The sequence below is a fragment of the Solanum pennellii genome, chromosome 2 (assembly GCF_001406875.1).
Source record: "Solanum pennellii chromosome 2, SPENNV200".
Lineage (NCBI taxonomy): Eukaryota > Viridiplantae > Streptophyta > Magnoliopsida > Solanales > Solanaceae > Solanum > Solanum pennellii.
This window is the reverse complement of record NC_028638.1, coordinates 47,997,433-48,022,314: the sequence shown is the minus strand read 5'-3', so window position 1 is coordinate 48,022,314 and position 24,882 is coordinate 47,997,433. Positions and strand designations below refer to the sequence as shown.

At 31.4% G+C, this 24,882-nt stretch overlaps 4 protein-coding genes across 4 annotated transcripts; all 4 read left to right on the top strand.

Annotated features, from left to right (window-relative positions):
• Positions 1 to 4,736: 4,736 nt before the first annotated feature.
• LOC107008948 (putative receptor-like protein kinase At4g00960) lies at positions 4,737 to 8,882 on the top strand. Its single transcript, XM_015208174.2, has 7 exons — positions 4,737 to 5,674; positions 6,115 to 6,300; positions 6,381 to 6,508; positions 6,684 to 6,894; positions 7,120 to 7,357; positions 8,126 to 8,276; positions 8,374 to 8,882. The coding sequence occupies exons 1-7, from the start codon at positions 4,915 to 4,917 to the stop codon at positions 8,728 to 8,730; spliced, it is 2,031 nt and encodes a 676-aa protein (XP_015063660.1). The 5' UTR covers positions 4,737 to 4,914; the 3' UTR covers positions 8,731 to 8,882.
• Positions 8,883 to 12,063: 3,181 nt separating this feature from the next.
• Positions 12,064 to 16,022, top strand: LOC107009185 (putative receptor-like protein kinase At4g00960). Its single transcript, XM_015208465.2, has 7 exons — positions 12,064 to 12,847; positions 13,287 to 13,472; positions 13,553 to 13,680; positions 13,856 to 14,066; positions 14,292 to 14,529; positions 15,287 to 15,437; positions 15,533 to 16,022. Exons 1-7 carry the CDS (start codon positions 12,079 to 12,081, stop codon positions 15,887 to 15,889), a joined length of 2,040 nt encoding a protein of 679 aa, XP_015063951.1. The 5' UTR covers positions 12,064 to 12,078; the 3' UTR covers positions 15,890 to 16,022.
• Positions 16,023 to 17,429: 1,407 nt separating this feature from the next.
• On the top strand, positions 17,430 to 20,042 carry LOC107010099 (cysteine-rich repeat secretory protein 38). The gene is made up of 3 exons (XM_027914784.1): positions 17,430 to 18,389; positions 18,541 to 18,683; positions 18,779 to 20,042. Exons 1-2 carry the CDS (start codon positions 17,618 to 17,620, stop codon positions 18,654 to 18,656), a joined length of 888 nt encoding a protein of 295 aa, XP_027770585.1. The 5' UTR covers positions 17,430 to 17,617; the 3' UTR covers positions 18,657 to 18,683; positions 18,779 to 20,042.
• Positions 20,043 to 20,978: 936 nt separating this feature from the next.
• LOC107009050 (putative receptor-like protein kinase At4g00960) lies at positions 20,979 to 24,296 on the top strand. Its single transcript, XM_015208310.2, has 7 exons — positions 20,979 to 21,847; positions 22,132 to 22,263; positions 22,367 to 22,494; positions 22,589 to 22,799; positions 22,998 to 23,235; positions 23,481 to 23,631; positions 23,729 to 24,296. The coding sequence occupies exons 1-7, from the start codon at positions 21,028 to 21,030 to the stop codon at positions 24,074 to 24,076; spliced, it is 2,028 nt and encodes a 675-aa protein (XP_015063796.1). The 5' UTR covers positions 20,979 to 21,027; the 3' UTR covers positions 24,077 to 24,296.
• Positions 24,297 to 24,882: the final 586 nt, after the last annotated feature.

The window sequence follows — 24,882 nt, the reverse complement described above, 5'->3', positions numbered from 1 at the left end:
CATAGAAATTGATATTATTTTATTTAAAAAATCTACCCCATCCTATTTAATTTTCCACTCCTAATTTTTATTTTTGTATGTTTTTCTTATTTTGTGTTAGATATGCACGTACATATATTTTTAGAGAAAAAAATTCTACTAATGTACCAAATATAACATAAACAACTGAAAAATATAAAAAGTCTTATGGCGACAAGTAAAAAATATTTTTGATATGTATATCTAAACACTGGGGAAAAAAATTGAAAGCAGACGGTTAAGTGGGGTGGGTAGAATTATATTTTAAGAAAATATAATAATATCTAAATTAGTATTTGATGAGGATGAGGAGTAAAAAATGAAATACTTTTATAAAAGAAATTTAAGCAAAATAAAAAACTTTAAAAAATGATGTGGGGTAAGAAAATCATTTTACATTTTATTTTATAAAGAAAATACTATTTTTATAATAGTTTTTTAATTTTAGCTAATACTAATACTTTATTTATTTTTTGTCAAGGTTAGATATTTTGTCCATGTGGAGTGTGATGTGGGAATTCTTTAAAATAAAAGAGAGAGAGAGTGTATTACACATGTGTTTCTCAAACTAAAAAAGTGATAGTTTATGTATGAAATTCAAATTTTCAATATTTTAGATATGAAACTAAAAAAAAAGGTATAGTTTAGATGTGTTTTTGCCACTTATCTCTAAAATAAATAGATACTAATCTAACTGACCAAACATTTAGCAAAATATCATGGATGGCAAAAAAATTAAGAATATTGACAATTACTATGTGAAAATATGACATTTTGGCCTAACTTAACGTCAAAGTTAGCTCATGAGAAAAGGTTTGTCCAAGTTTATATAAAAAGACTAAATTATCATCCCTCTGCCGATGTGGGACTTCTTAACATTACTCAATAATTTTTTTTTTAATAATTATATATGGAACTTGGAATCAATACTAATACTACTTTCAATTGCAACGTGATCAACCTGATGTTATATTCATCAATCATGTCAATGTTCATTCCCCTTAAAACACATGAATGTTTTTTTTCCCTTTTTTATAAAAAAAAATGTAGTATACATGAAAAGTTTCCAATTTTTTAATTTTGGAATATATATATATATACACGTTTCATGAATTCCCTCGGTAAAGTTCTTCTTCATAAAAAAAATAAATAACGAACTTACATTGGGTCATCGACTGATAATATGTCATTTCATCTCTTCATATTCACTTTTCTTCTTTCCCTTATTGGTGTATAGAATTATAACAATTTTTTGCCTCGTCCAAAAACTAGAAGTTTTAGATACTTGCTCTTATGTGAAAGGTTTCTTTCCATCAGAAAAATTCAATTAATTGTACCATGTCAATTTCTGCAAAACAATCTTCTACTTACCAATCAAATTAAAAATTGATTAAAACACCTAACTTACATAAAATACACCTAACTTACATAAAATATGTCATTACGCATTATATAATAGAGAAAACAATTTTACCACATAAAATCAATACCACTTGAAGAAAAATTATATGAGTTGCTTCACTTGCTACAACATCAAGTACGAAATTTTGGTCACTGCTTAATTACACCAGCACAAGAAATCTCAAGATCAACAGAATGCTATTGAAATTAGATAAATTTGAATTAAAAAAATATTAAATTACATATTGAAGGCAAATTCTTGATTTATTTAGAACAAAATAAAATGAAAAGAACAGTTAAATGCTTCTCATTGTCTTTATTTACTTGTCCACTTTTTTTAAAAAAAAATTATCTCTAATTACTTGCCCATTTTGAAAAATCAATAAAGGACAATTGTATTTTATTTCTTATGTTTTCATTTAATTTCTTTGAAAAAAATAAAACTTTTTGAAAACCTTAACTTTTTAATTCATACACTTCATAAATAATATGGGTGAAATAATAAACTCACTATGTTAATAATTATTTTTTATATATATACATCAATTAAAAAATGAACAACTATTTTGGGACCGGAATGATCATTTCATTTGTACATCATTGTATTTTTCTTAATTTATTGGACTTGCCAAATGAATAGCTCCTTATTAATTGAGTGGTAATAACTTTTACTATTTTGCTAAATGTGGAGAGTATATATTAACTCAACTAATGCAATTTACTCTTCCAATTCCACCTTTTGAGAGTTACAAAGAGGAGATCTATTTAAATTTTTGCTAATTTGTAAATTAAAGAATAACATTACTTTTCCCATATATCATATGAAATAATAAATATTTAATTAATTAGATATTTTATAATTTTTTTAATTTAATATAGGAACAAAATACTAATTCAATCTTTTATTTTAAAGCTTTTCACTATTGATATAATATAATCTATATGAGATAAGATTAAAGAATAATAAAGAAATATTGATTAGACAACATTTCTTATTAATTATTTTTTTGTTAGAAGTGTTCAAAACGATTATTATAACAACTAAAACGGAACGGAGACCGGGGGAGTAACTCTCAACTTCATCTAGAAAATGGAAGAATATAGTTACGCCCCCTTCTGTCATACAGTATGACCAAATTATTTTCCCACCTTGACGGCTTGTTATTTTCCACTCATGTCACATCACTACCATAAATTAGGATTGTGGAAATTCCAATAATTCATCTAGGGTATGTTTGGTATGAATTTAACTATTTTATGCGGAAAAATATATTTAACAAAATAAATGAGTTTTTTTATATAATTAATTTGTATTTGGTATATAAATAAAAAATATTATCTCAAAATATTCATATATTTTAGTAAAAGATATATGATATAAGGATGCTTTGGTGGGCAGATATGCTCTATCGAGGATGGGATAAATATGAGAAAATGTTGAAAAGTGAAAATGACGCAATTTATATGAAGTATCAATTATAGAACGATATTAGGAATATTAAACATAATAATCTAATTAATGCTCCATAATTATAGTTTTGATAATTATTCTTCCTAGCTTAGTTTAGTATGCTATGGAGGTCCTGATTTATATAATTCGCGAAATATGATTTATACGATCCACGAATTAAGTTGTATATTTTCACTTGGATTTGTATATATGAATGATCAAGTTTGTATAATACAATTGTTGACAAATCGAATAATGAAATTATATTATGTTTGCTAATCGTTTATACGTTTAGGTGTAGTGATATAAATTGATCAGCAATGTATAAATTCATTTTTATGATGAACGATTGGAGAATTCATATATGGAACATTTTAATTTTTTTTTCTCTAGTTTTGTATACATATATATTACATGGGCGTTTGTATATTTATGTGAATTTGTATATATATATATGTTTTATGCGTTATACTTTGTCACTTTCATTATGAACAATTGGATGATTCGTATATGGAATAATCTAGCTTTTTTTTAGATTTGTATACAAATAAATTACATGTTCGCTTGTATATCTGGAGGTTGCATTTATATATTTACGTGAATTTGTATATGCATATGTTATAGCGTTATACTTTTTCATTTTTTTATTATGAACAATTGGATGATTTGTTTATGAAACATTCTAGTTCTTTTCTAGATTTGTATACAAATACATTACATGTGCGTTTGTATTTTTGAAAATTGTGTTTGTATATTTACGTGAATTTGTATATGTATATATTCTTTGTGTTATACTTAATCATTTTTATCATGATCAACTGGATGTTCCTATATTGAACATTTTATTTTTCTAAATTTGTATACATATACATTACTTTGCATCTCTGAAAACCTTTTAGTTTTTCTAAATTTGTATAAATATACATTACAAGTTCGATTGTATCTATGAAAATTGTATTTGTATAATTACTTAATTCATTTTGTATATGTTCTATTTGTTCTCCGTGAATACTAGTCAGATGACAAAATAGGCAAAACACTAACTGCGAGATACAATTAATTTAAACTGTAGCTATAACATTTGAATAAAATTAAATGTTTGCTACTTTATACCATTTCCTTTCATAGAACTTGAAAGCCATTTTCCTCCAACCTCTTCCTAAAAAAAAATATTTTTCAAAATTTTAAACTAAACAACAAAACAAAATACATTTTTTGGAAAAATATTTTTGTCCCTACCATAAAGCACCCATAAAAGTCAATTATTCAACCCAAAGATAAAGACCGAGTCAAAAGTTGGTACTACTCGTTGTTATTATTTTCATTAATTATATTGTATGTAACATTATTTCAAAAGAACTACAGTTTGTTTAAACGAAATTTGATATTTTCTTATACGTCGTATCTAAAAATAATTCCATTTTATACTTTATCAACGATAGAGAAAATGTACAAGTAATTTCTAGGCTATAATCAAAATCTCATAAATATACTTTAACTAAACTAATATCCTATTATATGCTGAAACTAATTTTTTTTAATTTTATACACTTTTTGTCTTACGTGGCACACTCAGTGATTCCATGTAACTGAGACAATTAGTAGATATTTGAATGTCACGTAAGTCAAAAAGGTACACAAAATTACAAAAAAATAATTTCTATGGGTAATAGAACGTTAGAATAGTTAAGGTGTGTCTCCGAAATTTTAATCATAGTCTAAAGAGTACTAATACATTTTTTCGCAAACAATACTTTTATTTTATCAGATAAATGTTACAAGATACCTAAGATTATTAATAATTTTAAAAGATCTTTTATACTATTTTAAAATTTGAATCCGAGTGTTAATTTTAGGCATCTAGTCTTCAAATATCAATGTCCTTTTCTTCCTTAGCTAATAGGTCATAAATTGCTCTTTTATTCTGCCGAAGACAAATGTAGTTCACGCACCCAGTCCATACGTTTTCTCTCTAACTCTATTTCTAGGTTATACATATTCAGCACTAATATCAAAATTTGCTTGTAACTTAAACAGACATAGCCATGGTTAGTCAAAAGTGGTTACTCTTTCTGTTTCTGCATTTACATGTTCTCAATATTGTAGCCCAGCTGCCTGAGTTACGATTTGGTTCATGTGGTGAGAATGGTAACTATACTGAGAATAGTACCTACAAGAACAATCTCAACACACTCCTCACTTCCCTTCCCTCAAAAATAGATAACTATGGTTTCTACAATGCTTCCATTGGCCAAAACACCGATAGAGCCAGCGTTATTGTGCTATGTAGAGGAGATGTGGAGCTAGACGATTGCCGCGTTTGTGTCGATAATGTTGTTGAAAAGATTGGACAGCTGTGTCCTAACCAAAAAGAAGTTTTCGGTGGCTATGATGCATGTATGTTACAGTATTCAAATCAATCCATTATAGAAACTCCATCATTGTCTGTTCGATATTTTCTTTGGAATGCTGCGAATGCCTCAAAACCCGAGGAATTTAACCAGGAACTGGGTAAATTACTGGAAAATTTACGAGACCGTGCTGCACAGGGTGGTCCTCTTCAAAAATATGCTACTGGTAATACGACAGCAGGTCTTCAGTCTATATATGCACTTGTGCAGTGTACTCCTGATTTATCTCGTCAGAATTGCTTCAATTGCTTAACTGATGCTTATGGAAGCATGCCTCAATGTCCCTGCCTGGGGAAGATCGGTGGAAGAATCATAGGGGTTAGGTGCAATTTCCGTTATGAAATTTCCCGTTTCTTCACCGCCGATGTGCCTACGGAAGCTCCGCCACCTGCAGGTGAACACATATTAATTGTTCCTTTTGCTAATCCCAATTTTGATAGGACTGCGGAGGACATAATTAATTAATTAAATAAAAGTCATCTGGTTCAAGTTTTTAAATGAGTAACACAATTCAATAATACGGTTCTACATTCAAATCTATCAAGAAGAATTACTGTGTTCGGGCTCGCACTTGAGGTGACATGTAGAAGTCAAGCAAACACGAGTGTATTATGTATAGCCTTTAAATGAGATCGATCATACGATTCAACACAGCCACAAATCTTGGACATGAGTTAAGGCTGGAATGACATACTATATTATAGGAGTAATTGTATTTGTGATATTCAACAAGTAATATGCATAGTTTCTTAGTTAATACTAAAAGGAAAGTAAGACAAGTGATTTGGAAATGGGAAGATATTATACTAACTTGAAACTTCTTTTTTTTTGTAGGAAATGATAATAGAACAGTTCCAACAGGGACGGAAAATATTACACCTCCAACTGGGAAGGATGATAAAACAACACGAACAATCATCATAATCGTTGTGTCAACTGTTACAATTGTTATTCTTATGATTTGTATTGCTGTCATCTTGATAAGGAGGCGAAAGAGGAAGCTGGTGAAGGAAATTCAGAGTAAGCGTAAAAACAAGCAATAATTCAGGAAAGTTGATTCTCGAGACTATATTTCACTAATTTGTTGTATGTTCGTGAAGGTACATCTGTGGATGATACTAGTATTGCAGAATCTTTTCAATATGCTTTTTCGGCAATTAGAGCAGCAACAGATGACTTCTCAGATGCTAATAAGCTCGGAGAAGGCGGATTTGGTCCTGTGTACAAGGTAATTAAACTTACATGTTGTTGCATGATTTTAACTTGTATAGAACAAATATTCTTTCCACTGACATGTATAAGTTAACTCCTTTATGCCAAACATCACAGTTGAAACAAGAGTACTTGTTATAATTTCATTGTTTTTGTTCATAATTTTCAATTTGTTTTCATTTATATTTTAGGGTAAGCTTCAAAATGGACAAGAAGTAGCAGTGAAAAGGTTATCAGCAGATTCAGGCCAAGGTGATCTAGAATTCAAAAATGAGGTCTTGTTGGTTGCCAAGCTTCAACACAGGAATTTGGTTAGGTTGCTGGGATTTTGCCTAGACCGAACAGAGCGACTTCTTGTCTATGAGTTTGTTCCCAATGCAAGTCTTGACCACTTCTTATTTGGTATGTACTGCTTAACTTTTTATCAATATTGAGCTTGAGCATAAACAAGTCACGAATTTAACTTATATACAAAAGTTATTCTGTCAATGTAATTTGATATCTTGTCTGGTTGTCTGCCTTATTTACCATAGAACTAATTGCACTTATAATGAGCAGTTGTCTGTAGTAACATTTTAAGTGACTTTGGAATTAATTTTTTTTAAATATTCTTCATCTTGTTTGCAGATTCAGTTAAACGTAGACAATTGGATTGGGAAAGGCGATCCAAAATCATAGGAGGGATTGCTAAGGGGATTCTTTATCTTCACGAGGATTCTAGGCTTCGGATCATTCACCGTGATCTCAAAGCTAGTAATGTTCTACTAGATGCAGAAATGAATCCTAAAATCTCAGATTTTGGCATGGCAAGGCTATTTGAATTAGATGAAACTCAAGGCAGCACAAACAGAATTGTTGGGACCTAGTAAGTTTTACCTCTCTTGTTGGATAGACTGCTATTAGCATTTTGCTAGGAAGGATTATTTAACAATTTAGCTAGAACAAAAGCTGCCTCGAGACAAAAGATAATCTTTCTTTGAATTGTTATTAGAATTTTCAATATGAATTTTGCTCAACATTGTGCTTATCTTTAGGAATGCTTACCTGAATTTTGTTGCACTAGGACTTTGCTGGTGAACAAACTTCGTATTATTTAAGATGATGGTCATCTACCTAGAGTTTTGTTCTCAATTTGGTCATTACCAAAGTTGCGAATGAAGTTCGTTTCCACAAGTTAGATTTTCAGCCAAAACAGAGTTCTGGAAATGAATAAGCTAAATTTGATTTTGTTTAGAACAAATTAAAATATCTTCTTCTTTTCTGTGTATGAAAACTCATTGCACAAAGAGGTTATCAGATATGATCTGTGGTAGCAAAATACAAGATATAGGTCTTAACTCATCAAATCTTGTTGTTTGCTTAGCCAAGAATAGATCAGTGATCTAAGATGATGTCTTTACATTGCAGTAAGACATAACAACCCAATTTGTAGTTTAATTGCTGCACAATGCATTCGGCTTCCTTGAAAAAATGTCCAAGATCATTAATGAAGCATGTAGTTCTGACTTTCAACAGCAAGTAGATCCCTGTCATGACTTCTATTTAGTTTTGCTGATCCCACTGTTTGAACTACTAAATATGCAATGTTATATAAGTTGCGGAATGTTATGCAATTCTTGTTTTTGTTTCGCAGTGGATATATGGCACCAGAGTATGCAATGCACGGACAATTTTCCGTCAAGTCAGATGTTTTTAGCTTTGGAGTACTAGTCTTAGAAATTTTAAGTGGCCAAAAAAACACTTGTTTCAGAAATGGAGAATCGGTGGAAGACCTTCTGAGTTTTGTAAGTAACCTGGCCAATCATCAAGTATTAATTTTGAGAAATGCTGTTATAGTCGAAGAATTTCATCTTATTCTGATAATTGAACTATCACATACAGGCTTGGTCGAGCTGGCGTAATGGAACAACTACAAATTTTATAGATCCAATGCTGAGGGAAAGCACTGGACTGATTCGTGACATAATGAGAAACCTTCACATAGCTTTATTGTGTGTTCAAGAAAGTGTGGCTGATAGACCAACCATGGCAGCTGTTGTTCTCATGCTCAGTAGTTTCTCGTTGAGTCTTCCAATGCCTTCAGGGCCAGCATTCTATATGTACAGTAATGTTACCGCAGAGACGTCGCTTATTCAAGAATACAACACAAGAATGACAAACTCTAGTGAAGTAGCCAAAAGTAATTCTATTGGTTCATCACGAAATGAGGCGTCCATATCTGAGTTATATCCTCGTTAACAATAATTAACTTTTTCTTTGAGTTTACTTATTTTATGTGTTCGTTGGTACCACTTCAAATGTACGTGTATTCTAGCTAGCAATTACTGTAAAGTTTTTATTTTACTTGAGCTAAATACATCTATATACGTTTTAACTCGCTTGCTTTGTAAGATAGCATCATATGGGCATCTCACACGTCTTTTCAACTTTATGGAAGAGGCAAAAGTAAAAAGTCTTTTTCTAGGAACCTCTTTCCATTCCATAACAATTTATACTATTTGAAGAGCCAAATAACTTTTAGTTTACTAAAATCATATACTTTTTCTGTCCATTTTATGCGGCATTATTTTTTTTTGTCAATTTAAAATAGAATGTCACATTTTTTTATATGATAAGTATTTAAAAATATAATTTCTCTTTTATCTTTATTGATCTCACTTAATTTTCTAATACATTTATGAGGAGAGAAAAAAGTAAATTACTTTTTTAAAAAACAATTTGATAAATATTTCAAAATCTTCATTATTTTTTAAAATTTTTATTAAATCAAATATTGTCACATAAAATGAGACGTGAGACGAAGGGAGTAGCTCGGTAGCTTGTTCTTATACTCTCCTGTCCCATCACCAACATAAATTAGACTTGTCGACTTTGAACATTCAATGTGTCATCTTCTGAGATGTAGACCAAGTCAAAAGTTGACATTTCTTATTTTTTTGTTTTCCTTTTGTAAGGACCTTTCATTTTTCTTTCTTCCTTATTGACTATGACAAAGGGTGTCATCTTACCTTGTTTACTTGAAAATGTTCACAAATAATTACCTGTGTATAATCAGAAGAAAAAAATAAAATACTAGTACATAAGTCATAACTACATATAATATAGATGATCAATTGCAATGAAGTTGAGCATTTCTTTAAACTTCTTTTGCAAGAGTCATTGCCAGAAATTACAACATTTCAAGAGTGAGATTCGAACCCCCAGCCAACACGTTTTCTACTAATAAAATAACAAAAGTCAAGCTAGACATGAAATTACTTGGAAACAAGTTGAGGGTGTTTGGAATGACTTAAAAGTTGGTCAAACTTATTTTTAAAATTCAATTTAGTTAAATTAAATCAAAAATAATTTAAAATAAATTAAAAATCAAAAATTAATCTCCCTTATTTTTTTATTTTTAACTTATTTAATTTGACTTTAAATTATTTTTTTAAATCAATCTAAACGGACTTTGAGTCAGATTATTTAAACAACCTACTAAATAAAACTCAAGTTCAAAAAATTATTCATTATCCCTCCAACTTGTTTATTATCAATTCTTTCTTTTCTAAATGTAGAGACCCATGCGTACGGCATGGATAGATGGGGTCTTCTTGTCTGACATTTTCTATCTGCCATTGTTTTCTTATTTATGTATAATTCTTATATTTAGAATTATTCACATTTTTTTAATTATTAGTATATGGGCACGTGTGTTGCACGTTTACTTCATAACGATGAATAAAATGATAAATAATTTTTGTTTTAAAAAATAAAATAAAGTAGCAAAAACAAAAATGGAGGCACACTATCTTATAATTAACTTTCTTAAAATGTCTTTTTTGTCTCATAAAAATGTTGAAATTAAATTAATATTTTACATTTCAAGAAGATAAAATGTTTGACATTAATTAGTAAAAGATGAAATCTCCTTCTCATTAAGTAGAAGGCAATTAAGTAATTCAAATTTATAAATAAAAAACTTATTAGAAGGAAATAACTAAGATTTAAAGTGCAATGATTGATATTTAAATTATGTAATTATACAAATAAAATATTAATATTTAATTAAATAAATTAGATTTTAATTTAATGGAGAGTCAAAATGACAATATTAGTATTCTTACAATTAAAAGTTTGTTAAAATATTTTTTAAATTTTTTTTGTTAAAAAATTAATAGGAGCAATATTTGGTCAAATGATAGAAGATCTTCTAACTTCTTAAGCATTTTGGTGTATCATTTTTTTGACTTTGGAATTTGAATCTCATGATAATTTTAATGAAAATTGTCGAAAAACTATAGATTTTATCCACAAGCACATGTAAGATTGATTCTTTACAAATATTTAAAATTTAAAATGCATAAATGTAATTATTAATAATTTGAAATTAGAAAATCTTGTATGCATTAATTGTTTTGCATGTCTTATACACTATTTTTATGATTGTATTTGTCTCATTTTCTAAAGCAAAAAACACATCCTTCAATCAAATATATTCTTAAAATAAAATTACAAATACAAAGATAAAGTATCATATATAGGAGCAAGTTTAGCATAACGCAACCAACGAAAAATAGAAAAATTCTAAGACAATCTTTTTCCTGTTTTTCTTGATAATGCAAATCGAAACAAAGTTTTAGGAATAAATATTCAACTTTTGACCATAAAAAATTAAAATATTTGGAAGACAAGTTAATGGAAGTTATATTTAACTACATAAATGGAGGGGTCTTACCATAGTTCCAATCTCGACAAATAAGTAAAAAAAAAAAAATACATCAAGCTTCGATACTTTAGTAGAATCATACTATGCCTTGTAATCTTGACATAAATCTTCTTGCCTTGAAATTTTCTTCACTTGATTAAAACTTCTCTAGTCTTCCACACACAAAAATTGTATCACATATAAATCTTCCTATAAAAATAATGTTAAAAGATTGTATTTATAGGAAAAAATATAGCTTTGGAATATGAAGATTCACTTACAAAGTTGAAAGGTCAAGTGTTACAAAAATTTAAGACAAATATTAATTAAGAACATAAATTAATTTAGAAGATAAATCATATACATGTATCTATTTAAAGGGTAAATATTTCAAGAAAATAAATTAAATTAGATATTTTAATTAAGAATTATTCTAAAGAAGTGCAAAAGTCATTAACATTTCCATTAAAATAATGTAACTTAATATTTAAATTAAATAGTTAAATATTTTTATTATATTTTAATTTATAATAAGGGTAAAATCGTAATTCAACTTTTAACTTTTTTTGTTCCCTCTTATAATAATAATCGTAATTCAATTTTTAACTTTTTTTGTTCCCTCTTATAATAATATATGATTAGTGGCATACTTTTATAATCATATAATTTCATGTCATGTTTAAGACAAAGAGTTGTACAAGTTTTTGTTTTTTTAAAAGAATATTTTTGAATCCAATTCAATAGTATAAAGAGGGTTACGTTTTCTCAATCTCTTGCAATACTAAGGGGATCTTGTGAACAAATTACTTTCTACTATTAATTAGTCTACAACTTGTAGCCAAAATAAAATTCTATCAATTATATTTCTTCAAAATATCAAGCAATTCAAACAGCTATATATGGCCATAACTATTCAAAAGTGGCTATTGATCATTCTGTTTTTGCATATACACGTTCTCAATATCGTAGCGCAGCTGCCTGATTTACGCTACGGTTCATGCGGTGAGAATGGTAACTATACTGAGAATAGTACCTACAAGAACAATCTAAACACACTCCTCACTTCCCTTCCCTCAAAAATAGATAACTATGGTTTCTACAATGCTTCCATTGGCCAAAACACCGATAGAGCCAGCGTTATTGTGCTATGTAGAGGAGATGTGGAGCTAGACGATTGCCGCGTTTGTGTCGATAATGTTGTTGAAAAGATTGGACAGTTGTGTCCTAACCAAAAAGAAGTTTTCGGTGGCTATGATGAATGTATGTTACAGTATTCAAATCAATCCATTATAGAAACTCCATCATTGTCTGTTCGATATTTTCTTTGGAATACTGCGAATGCCTCAAAGCCCGAGGAATTTAACCAGGAACTGGGTAAATTACTGGAAAATTTACGAGACCGTGCTGCACAGGGTGGTCCTCTTCAAAAATATGCTACTGGTAATACGACAGCAGGTCTTCAGTCTATATATGCACTTGTGCAGTGTACTCCTGATTTATCTCGTCAGAATTGCTTCAATTGCTTAACTGATGCTTATGGAAACATGCCTCAATGTCCCTGCCTGGGGAAGATCGGTGGAAGAATCATAGGGGTTAGGTGCAATTTCCGTTATGAAATTTCCCGTTTCTTCACCGCCGATGTGCCCATGGAAGCTCCGCCACCTGCAGGTGAACACCTTTTTATTGTTCCTTTTGCTAATCCCAATTTTGATAGGACTGCGGAAGACATAATTAATTAATTAAATAAAAGTCATTTAGTTCAAGTTTTTAAATGAGTAACACAATTCAATAATACGGTTCTACATTCAAATCTATCAAGAAGAATTACTGTGTTCGGGCTCGCACTTGAGGTGCCATGTACAAGTCAAGCAAACACGAGTGTACTATGTATAGCCTTTAAATGAGATCGATCATACAATTCAACACAGCCACAAATCTTGGACATGAGTTAAGGCTGGAATGACATACTATATTATAGGAGTAAGTGTATTTGTGATATTCAACAAGTAATATGCATAGTTTCTTAGTTAATACTAAAAGGAAAGTAAGACAAGTGATTTGGAAATGGGAAGATATTATACTAACTTGAAACTTCTTTTTTTTTTAGGAAATGATAATAGAACAGTTCCAACAGGGACGGAAAATATTACACCTCCAACTGGGAAGGATGATAAAACAACACGAACAATCATCATAATCGTTGTGTCAACTGTTACAATTGTTATTCTTATGATTTGTATTGCTGTCATCTTGATAAGGAGGCGAAAGAGGAAGCTGGTGAAGGAAATTCAGAGTAAGCGTAAAAACAAGCAATAATTCAGGAAAGTTGATTCTCGAGACTATATTTCACTAATTTGTTGTATGTTCGTGAAGGTACATCTGTGGATGATACTAGTATTGCAGAATCTTTTCAATATGCTTTTTCGGCAATTAGAGCAGCAACAGATGACTTCTCAGATGCTAATAAGCTCGGAGAAGGCGGATTTGGTCCTGTGTACAAGGTAATTACTCTTACATATTGTTGCATGATTTTAACTTGTATAGAACAAATATTCTTTCCACTGACATGTATAAGTTAACTCCTTTATGCCAAACATCCCAGTTGGAACAAGAGTACTTGTTATAATTTCATTGTTTTAGTTCATAATTTTCAATTTGTTTTCATTAATATTTTAGGGTAAGCTTCAAAATGGACAAGAAGTAGCAGTGAAAAGGTTATCAGCAGATTCAGGCCAAGGTGATCTAGAATTCAAAAATGAGGTCTTGTTGGTTGCCAAGCTTCAACACAGGAATTTGGTTAGGTTGCTGGGATTTTGCCTAGACCGAACAGAGCGACTTCTTGTCTATGAGTTTGTTCCCAATGCAAGTCTTGACCACTTCTTATTTGGTATGTACTGCTTAACTTTTTATCAATATTGAGCTTGAGCATAAATAAGTCACGAATTTAACTTATATACAAAAGTTATTCTGTCAATGTAATTTGATATCTGGTCTGGTTGTCTGCCTTATTTACCATAGAACTAATTGCACTTATAATGAGCAGTTGTCTGTAGTAACATTTTAAATGACTTGGAATTAATTTTTTTTTAAATATTCTTCATCTTGTTTGCAGATTCAGTTAAACGTAGACAATTGTATTGGGAAAGGCGATCCAAAATCATAGGAGGGATTGCTAAGGGGATTCTTTATCTTCATGAGGATTCTAGGCTTCGGATCATTCACCGTGATCTCAAAGCTAGTAATGTTCTACTAGATGCAGAAATGAATCCTAAAATCTCAGATTTTGGCATGGCAAGGCTATTTGAATTAGATGAAACTCAAGGCAGCACAAACAGAATTGTTGGGACCTAGTAAGTTTTACCTCTCTTGTTGGATAGACTGCTATTAGCATTTTGCTAGGAAGGATTATTTAACAACTTAGCTAGAACAAAAGCTGCCTCGAGACAAAAGATAATCTTTCTTTGAATTGTTATTAGAATTTTCAATATGAATTTTGCTCAACATTGTGCTCATCTTTAGGAATGCTTACCTAAATTTTGTTGCACTAGGACTTTGCTGGTGTACAAACTTCGTATTATTCAAGATGATGGTCATCTACCTAGAGTTTTGTTCTAAGTTTGGTCACTACCAAAGTTGCGATCTCCAATGAAATGAAGTTCATTTCCACAAGTTAGATTTTCGGCCAAAACAGAGTTCTGGAAATGAATAAGCTAAATTTGATTTTGTTCAGAACAAATTAAAATATCTTCTTCTTTTCTGTGTATGAACTCTCATTGCTCAAAGAGGTTATCAGATATGATCTGTGGTAGCAAAATACAAGATATAGGTCTTAACTCATCAGAATAGATCAATGATCTAAGATGTTGTTTTCACATTGCAGTAAAGACATAACAACCCAATTTGTAGTTTAATTGCTGCACAATGCTTTCGACTTCCTTAAAAAAATGTCCAAGATCATTAATGAAGCATGTAGTTCTGACTTTCAACAGCAAGTAGATCCCTGTCATGACTTCTATTTAGTTTTGCTGATCCCACTGTTTGAACTACTAAATATGCAATGTTATATAAGTTGCGGAATGTTATGCAATTCTTGTTTTTGTTTCGCAGTGGATATATGGCACCAGAGTATGCAATGCACGGACAATTTTCCGTCAAGTCAGATGTTTTTAGCTTTGGAGTACTAGTCTTAGAAATTTTAAGTGGCCAAAAAAACACTTGTTTCAGAAATGGAGAATCGGTGGAAGACCTTCTGAGTTTTGTAAGTAACCTGGCCAATCAATCAAGTATTAATTTTGAGAAATGCTGTTATGGTGAAAGAATTTTATCTTATTCTGATTGAACTATCACATACAGGCTTGGTCGAGCTGGCGTAATGGAACAACTACAAATTTTATAGATCCAATGCTGAGGGAAAGCACTGGACTGATTCGTGACATAATGAGAAACCTTCACATAGCTTTATTGTGTGTTCAAGAAAGTGTGGCTGATAGACCAACCATGGCAGCTGTTGTTCTCATGCTCAGTAGTTTCTCGTTGAGTCTTCCAATGCCTTCAGGGCCAGCATTCTATATGTACAGTAATGTTACCGCAGAGACGTCGCTTATTCAAGAATACAACACAAGAATGACAAACTCTAGTGAAGTAGCCAAAAGTAATTCTATTGGTTCATCACGAAATGAGGCGTCCATATCTGAGTTATATCCTCGTTAACAATAATTAACTTTTTCTCTGAGTTTACTTATTTTATGTGTTCCTTGGTACCACTTCAAGTGTACGTGTATTCTAGCTAGCAATTACTGTAAAGTTTTATTTAACTTGAGCTAAATACATCTATATATGATTTTAGTAAACTAAAAGTTATGGGCATCTCACACGTCTTTTCAACTTTATGGAAGAGGCAAAAGGAAAAAGTCTTTTTCTAGGAACCTCCTTCCATTCCATACCACTTTATACTATTTGAAGAGCCACATAACTTTTAGTTTACTAAAATCATATACTTCCTCTGTCCATTTTACGTGGTATCATTTTTTTTTATCAGTTTAAAAAAAATGTCACATTTTCTATGATAAGTATTTAAAGGTTTAATTTCTTTTTTATCCTTATTGATCTCACTTAATTTTCTAATACATTTATGAGGAGAGAGAAAATTAAATTACTTTTTTAAAAAGTAATTTGATAAATATTTCAAAATCTTTATTATTTTTTAAACTTCTTATCAAATCAAATATTGTCACATAAAACCGAGACGTGAGACGGAGGGAGTAGCTCGGTAGCTTGTTCTTATACTCTCCTGTCCCATCACCAACATAAATTAGACTTGTCGACTTTGAACATTCAATGTGACATCTTCTGAGTTGAAGACCAAGTCAAAAGTTGACATTTCTTATTTCTTTTTGTTTTACTTTTTTAAGGACCTTCATTTTTCTTTCTTCCTTATTGACTCGGACTAACCATCTTCAGGAATGGATGGCACCCTATGACAAAGGGTGTCATCTTACATTGTTTGCTTGAAAAAATTCACAAATAATTACTTGTGTATAATCAGAAGAAAAAAATAAAATACTAGTACATAAGTCATAACTACATATAATATGGATGATCAATTGCAATGAAGTTGAGCATTTCTTTAAACTTCTTTTGCAAGAGTCATTGCCAGAAATTACAACATTTCAGAGTGAGATTCAAAACCCCAGCCAACACATTTCCTACTAATAAAAAAACAAAGTCAATCTAGACATGAAATTACTTCGAAACAAGTCTGAGAGGGTGTTTGGATTGACTTAAAAGTTGGTCAAATTTATTTTTAAAATTCAATTTAGTTAAATTAAGTAAAAAATGATTTAAAATAAGTTAAAAATCAAAAGTTTGATCTCCCTTATTTTTTTATTTTTTAACTTAAAATTCACTTTAATTTAACTTTAAATTATTTTTTTAAATCAATCTAAACGGGCTTTGAGTCTAGATTATTCAAACAACCTTCTAAATAAAACTCAAAAGTTCAAAAAATTATTCATTATCCCTCCAACTTGTTTATCAATTCTTTCTTTTCTAAATGTAGAGACCCATGCGTACGGCACGGACAGATGGAGTCTTCTTGTCTGACATTTTCTATCTGCCATTGTTTTCTTATTTATGTGTAATTCTTATATTTAGAATTATTCACATTTTTTTAATTATTAGTGGCATACTTTTATAATCATATAATTTCATGTCATGTTTAAGACAAAGAGTTGTACAAGTTTTTTTTTTTTTAAAAGGATATTTTTGAATTCAATCCAATAATATAAAGAGGGTTACGTTTTCTCAATCTCTTGCAATTCTAAGGGGGATCTGGTGAACAAATTACTTTCTACCATTAATTAGTGTAGAACTTGTAGCCAAAATATAATTCTATCAATTATATTTGTTCAAAATATCAAGCAATTCAAACAACCATATATGGCCATAACTATTCAAAAGTGGCTATTGATCATTCTGTTTTTGCATATACACGTTCTCAATATTGTAGCGCAGCTGCCTGATTTACGCTATGGTTCATGCGGTGAGAATGGTAACTATACTGAGAATAGTACCTACAAGAACAATCTAAACACACTCCTCACTTCCCTTCCCTCAAAAATAGATAACTATGGTTTTTACAAGGCTTCCATTGGCCAAAACATCGACAGAGCCAGTGTTATTGTGCTATGTAGAGGAGATGTGGAGCTACAAGAATGTCGCGATTGTGTCCATAATGTTTCTCAAAAGCTAGTACAAGTATGTCCTAACCAAAAAGAAGCTGCTGGTGGTTATGATAAATGTATGTTAGTGTACTCGAATGAATCCATTACAGACACTACAACATTTTCTAAACTCTTTTACTTAAACGAAATTCAGAATGCCTCAAAACCCGGTGAATTTAACAAGGAGCTAGGAAAATTATTAGTTAGATTAAGAGTGGTTGCTGCACATGGTGATCCCCGTAGAAAATATGCTAGTGGTAATGCGACAGGTCCTGATTTTCAGAATATATTTGCACTTGTGCAGTGCACTCCTGATTTACCTCCTCAGAATTGCTTCGATTGCTTAACGAAAGCTTATGAAGATATGATTAATTGTCCCTGCATGGGCAAGAAGGGTGGAAGAATCATAGGTGCTAGGTGCAGCTTCCGTTATGGAACTTCCCCTTTTTTCAGGTTGGATGTAGTGTCAGTAGCTCCGCCACCTGAAGGTGAATACATTTTTATCATTCATCTTCTATTTGTGATGTTTAATAAATATAGTTTCTGAATTAAAGGCAAGTGTAAGAGAAGGAAAAGGGAAGATAATAGTAACTAGTGTAGTTAAAACTGACATTGTACTAACTTGAAGCGTTTTTGTAGAGGAAGGGGGTGATGATAAAACGGTTCGAACAGTCATCATTATCGTTGGGCCAATTTTTACAATTATTATTTTTATTGCTTGTATTTCTGTCGTCATGATGAGTAGGCGAAATTAAAGAAGAAGATGGTGGGCGAAATTCAGAGTAAGCATAAACTATAACAAACAATTAGTTAAGATTTTAGGACCATGTTAATCCTAACTAATTTGTTGTATGCTTATACTACTATGTTTGTGAAGGTATACATGGGGATGATATTAGCACTACAGAATCCTTACAATATGATTTTTCCACGATTAGAGCAGCGACAGATAACTTCTCAGATGCTAATATACTGGGACAAGGTGGATTCGGTCCCGTGTACAGGGTGATTAAGCTTACATTCCATCCCTAGTTGAAACAAGAATACTGGTTATTCAATATTATGTTTCAGGGTAAGCTTCAAAATGGAAAACAAACAGCAGTGAAAAGATTGTCAGCAGATTCAGGACAAGGTGATCTAGAATTCAAAACGAGGTTTTGTTGGTTGCCAAACTTCAACATAGGAATTTGGTCCATTTGCTGGGACTTTGTCTAGATAGAACAGAGAGACTTCTTGTCTGTGAATTTGTTCCCAATGCAAGTCTTGACCACTTTTTATTTGGTATCTACTGCTTAGCTTTTTATTAAAAGTATGTGCTTGAGCATCAATAAACTATCAATCTTCTAACTTATATACAGTAAAAACAGTCTATTTAACACAACACTTATTTTGTCTGTGTTATAAGACACCAACTAATGAAAACAAGAATAACTAAAAGAAAGAACACACAATCGAACTTGAGCCCACAAACTTAACTCTGGTGGTTGTCTGCCTTGTGATTATCTTGTAATGATTTGATACTGTAAAAAATCTTCTATATGATCAGTGTAAACAAGTCCAACTCGTAAGTTATATTCATTATCTTGTCCGCAGATTCAGTTAAACATGGGCAATTGGATTGAGAAAGACGATCCACAATCATAAGAGGCATTGCTAGGGGAATTATTTACCTTCATGAGGATTCTAGACTTCGAATCATTCATCGTGATCTTAAAGATAGTAATGTTATGAGAAAATGTATCCTAAAATTTCCGACTTTGGCATGGCAAGGCTATTTAAGTTGGCTGAAACTCAAGGCAACACAAGCAGAATTGTGGGGACCTAGTAAGTTGACTGTTATTTCTTCATGAATAGTTAACTCAATTTTGTTGAACCAGAACTTTGATTACCCCAAAATCATTATTATTTGAGGTTTTTAGACGGGTCGAGATATGGGTTTAAGATGGAGAATGGGTCGTTTTTAAAATTTTGGGTTAATTTGAGTCAATTTGGGTATAAATGATGAAACTAGTAAAGGCAGAGTTTAAAAATAACTTTATTTTAAGAGCAAAGACATAATTAACTAATAAACTAAACTTAAGGGATATATTTGATCCTTTTCCCTTATATACATGGCAAGTGAGATTATGAGAGGGAGGAGAGAGGCGAGCGAAGAGGGCAGATAGTGGGAGAGAGATAACTTGTATATGTATATTGGTTAGATAATTATTTGTATATTCTGACGAATTATACATATACAAACTCGAATTCAACCGGCGTAATTAATGTATAATGTCAATCGCGAATGGTAATTATAACAAACTATAGCTATGATGAATAATTTAGTAGTATAAGTTTTGCATAATCGCATAATTTTCCCAATAATTTATCATTCAATTAAGTTCAAATTCATTGAATCACGACATATATTTTGATGATTTCCCTTCCTCAGTAATTATCTAAACGAGATTGCTGTGTCCTGTTTCATGGCTTCTTTTTGTTATTATTATTATTATTTTGTTAAAACAGTTTCCATAAAATTAATTAATCAAAGTAATATAATGTTAAAAAGGATTAAATTAGTCTTAACATAATTATTTATTACACTCTCTGTACCTAATGATTGACACAATGAATTTACCATTTTACACCTATTATTTATAAATTGATGATTTAAAAACTTAAATTTTTAAAAAGAATTTTTCCCTTTTTAAAGGAATTAATTGACAGTATAATAGATAAAAAAGAGTTTTGCCCTTTCTTGATTTATATAATAATTAGGTACAGCTAAAAAAAGGAAATGTGAAAAAGAAATTAGGGAGAAAAGAGTAACTTTAAGATTAGTGTTAGGAAAGGATAGAACTGAGAAGTCTCTAAATTTATTCCTAAAATAAAAGAGTACCTAATCATAGAGTAAAATAAGTTTGATGGGATGACTTTTTGGTGGAACTGAGGAATAAACAAAAACGCGTTTTTTTAAAATTCTCCCACTCCCATCCTTTTCAGTGTTGTATTTTTTTTCGTAAACCAAAAAGTCTATAGTCAATCTTTTGAAATAAATAAAATTGATTAGGGAAATTTTGGATGTACAGCTAGCCTAGCCGTTCTATTTATATACATGTGCTTGACGAGTTTAGTGTTGCGTAGATGATGGGGAACACAGCTATGAGTTTGTTGAAATGGCGGGTCATTTTACTGTTCCAATTTTATTATCTTTTCGATCTCACCATAGCCCAGCCTAATTTCACTTCTTCTGTATGTAGTACAGATTCTAATATTACTGAGTTCTCCCCAAATAGTGCATATGACACTAACCTTAACACAATCCTCTCCTCTGTTTCGCGAAATATGGACAGTTTTGGATTCTATAATTCTTCCATGGGCCTAAACTCCGACACTGTTAGTGTCATCGCCCAATGTAGAGGGGATGTACAATTACAGGCATGTCGTGATTGTATAAGTAATGCAACTCGTAAGATTCTAGAGGTATGTCCTTACAAGAGATGGGCCTTAGGTTATTATGATCACTGTATGCTACGATATTCAAATGAGTCCATTATAGGCAACCTTGCAACTCAACCAGAAAGAATCTTATTTAACATAGCAAATGCCTCGAGTCCGGATGAGTTTATGCAAGATCTAAGAACCATGCTAGAAAACTTACGAAGTGAAGCTTCACAGGGCGGTATGCACAAGTATGCTAGTAATACTACTCAGGGCCCTGATTTTCAGACTATATATGCACTTGTCCAGTGCACTGCGGATTTAACAGCTCAAGATTGCTCCAATTGTTTAGACAGTGGCTTTAGAAGTTTACCTAGCTGCTCCTGTTATAGGAAACAGGGTCTCAACTTTATGATGCCCAGCTGCAATTTTCGGTATGAAATTTACTCCTTTTTCGACCAGCGACCAACCCAAGCTCCACCACCCTTATCACCACCATCACCGCTGCCACCGCCACTATCAGGTAACTGAAATATTTATGAATTGTTAGCAACATCAACTCTTAACTAAAGGTGTGTTTGGCTCCAAGGAAAATGCTTTTCACGGATAATTACAAGACTTGTAAAGTTGGTGATATTACTACATCTTGTTATTAAGGACAAAATGAGAAGTTTAACTAAATTGTTTCCAAATTTATGAAGCTAAGTGATCATTATTTTAGGAACAGACACAACAAAAAGGATATAGGGTCACATAAACTAAAACAAAGTATAGCCTAACACATACTAACTTGAAGAGTTCCTGCAGGAAAAGATGATAAAACAACTCGAACGGTCATCATTATCGTTGTGCCAACTGTTATAGGTGTTTTTCTTATTGTCTGTACTTCTTTCATCTTGATGAGGAGGCGAAGAAGGAAGCTAGTGAATGATATTCAGAGTAAGCCGTCGATTAATAACAGCAATGATTAAGGAAAGTTGTACTGTTAAGACCATGTCTCACTGAAATTTTGTTGTATGTTTTTACTACTACTTTGATGAAGGTATACACGGTGATGATATTAGCACTGCAGAATCCTTTCAATATGATTTTTCAACAATTAGATCAGCAACAGATAACTTTTCAAGCGCTAATAAGTTGGGACAGGGAGGATTTGGTCCTGTGTACAAGGTGATTGCTGATTAGCCTATTTGATGCATAAAAGGACACTGTGACTTCATATAGCCGACTCTCATATGTTTCAATTTGCGCTTGTATTCTTCAGGGTAAGCTTTCAAATGGTCAAGAAGTAGCAGTGAAAAGATTGTCAGCAGATTCTGGCCAAGGTGATCTGGAATTCAAAAATGAAGTCATGCTGGTTGCTAAACTTCAACACAGGAATTTGGTTAGGTTACTGGGATTTTGCTTCGATGGAACAGAGAGACTTCTTATCTATGAATTTGTTCCCAATGCAAGCCTTGACCAATTTTTATTTGGTATGTATTGCTTAATGTTTTGTCAGTATAATTTATTATGATGACTGTCATTAGCTATCTGCCTTATTTTCTGGAGAACTAATTCCACTTGTTACAGGTAGTTCCCTATAGTAATAGTGACTTGATGTTGCAAAATTCTCCTATATTGTCTGTGTATAGAAGCTCAATTCATAATTATATTTTTCATCTTGTTCCCAGATCCAGTTAAACGTACGCAATTAGATTGGGAAAGGCGATCCAAAATAATAGGAGGGGTTGCCAAGGGAATTCTTTATCTTCATGAGGATTCTAGACTTCGCATCATTCATCGTGATCTCAAAGCAAGTAATGTTCTACTTGACGAAGAAATGAATCCTAAAATTGCAGACTTTGGTATGGCAAGGCTATTTACATTGGATGAAACTCAAGGCAACACAAGTAGAATTGTCGGGACCTAGTAAGTTTTGCATCTCATAGTATTAGATAGACTGTTACTCCTTTTTCATATCACTGGGAAGGACTTTTAACCATTTAATCAGATTTAAATGCTGCAAACCATTCGTTGAAATAATGCTTCAATATAGTTGAACTAGGACATAGTAAGTCCGGTTAATAGAAATGCAAACTATGTGTAACAAAAGAAAACTTTAACAAGTGAATCATTTCTAAGTTGTGGAATGTTATGTGATTCTTGTTTTGCAGTGGATATATGGCACCAGAGTATGCAATGCATGGACAATTTTCAGTCAAGTCCGATGTTTTTAGCTTTGGAGTACTAGTCCTAGAAATTTTAAGTGGACAAAAGAACACTTGTTTCAGAAATGGAGAATCTGTGGAAGACCTTTTAAGCTATGTAAGTAATTGATCAACTACATTTCAATAGTTGGGACCATCGAATTCTTTTACATTGTCGATGTATAGAGTTTAAACTCTGAATTATAATATTGCAGGCATGGACGAATTGGCAAGAAGGAACAGCTGCAAATTTGATTGACCCCATGTTTAGGGGAAGTTCAGGACTGGTTCGTGACATCAAGAGATACATCCACATTGCCTTATTATGCGTTCAAGAAAATATTGGTGATAGACCAACTGTGGCTGCAGTAGTTCTCATGCTCAGTAGCCTCTCTCTGAGTCTACCCGTGCCTTCAGGGCCTGCATACAATGATATTAGCCCAGAGATTTCACTCATTAAAGAGCACAATTCAAAATCGTCAGAACCTAGAGAATTAGCCAAAACTAAATCTATTTCTTCGTCACGTAATGAGGCATCCATAACTGAGTTATACCCTCGTTAATATCCTTACACATAATAAGACCCCTCTTTTTTGAGCTACTTTTGTTATTTGTTCCAACTCTAGTTAGTTTTGAATTGAGATTGATTTATCAATGGTTTTTGTGCTCCGCATAAAAGGCAACTTGTTTCATATGTATTAGTTGTACTAGTCCTCAAAACGTATGTTGCATGTTTCAGCCCACCTACTATATAAAATTTATATATCAAACTCATGTTGATAATAGGCATTGTACTTCTATCATATTGTGTCTACAAAATTCATATCTCGAGTTGGTATAATCCAATCAACAATCGTTTACATGATCTTTTTATGTACTAATTTATTAGAAAATTACAAACTAAAAAGAAATTATGAAAAGAAAATGTATAGAAGGAAAGTTAAAGAAAAAATACTCCTTAATTATATCAAATCAATTAACCTGAAAAGTAATAAAGTCACATGTTATCATATCAGACAAACTGAAAAAAGAAAAAGTTAAACAAATCAATATATTAATACATAGTTGATTAATAAATGAAAAAAATACATAAATATTGTAAAATGATGAAACGCAAAAAAGAAATTTACCAATAAAGAAACCCACATGTACATTACACATAACGCATCAAACATTGTTCCAAAGAGAGTAAAGAAAGATCACAATTTCAATCCATTCGAATTTATTCGGAGAATCTTATAATATATTTTTAATTTAATATTATAAATCTATAAATAAACCTGTATTAAAAATAGTTTAGCAGAAAATGAACATATCTGATACATTTACATTACTCCTCTATTATATTTTCCAATGATGATCATATTCT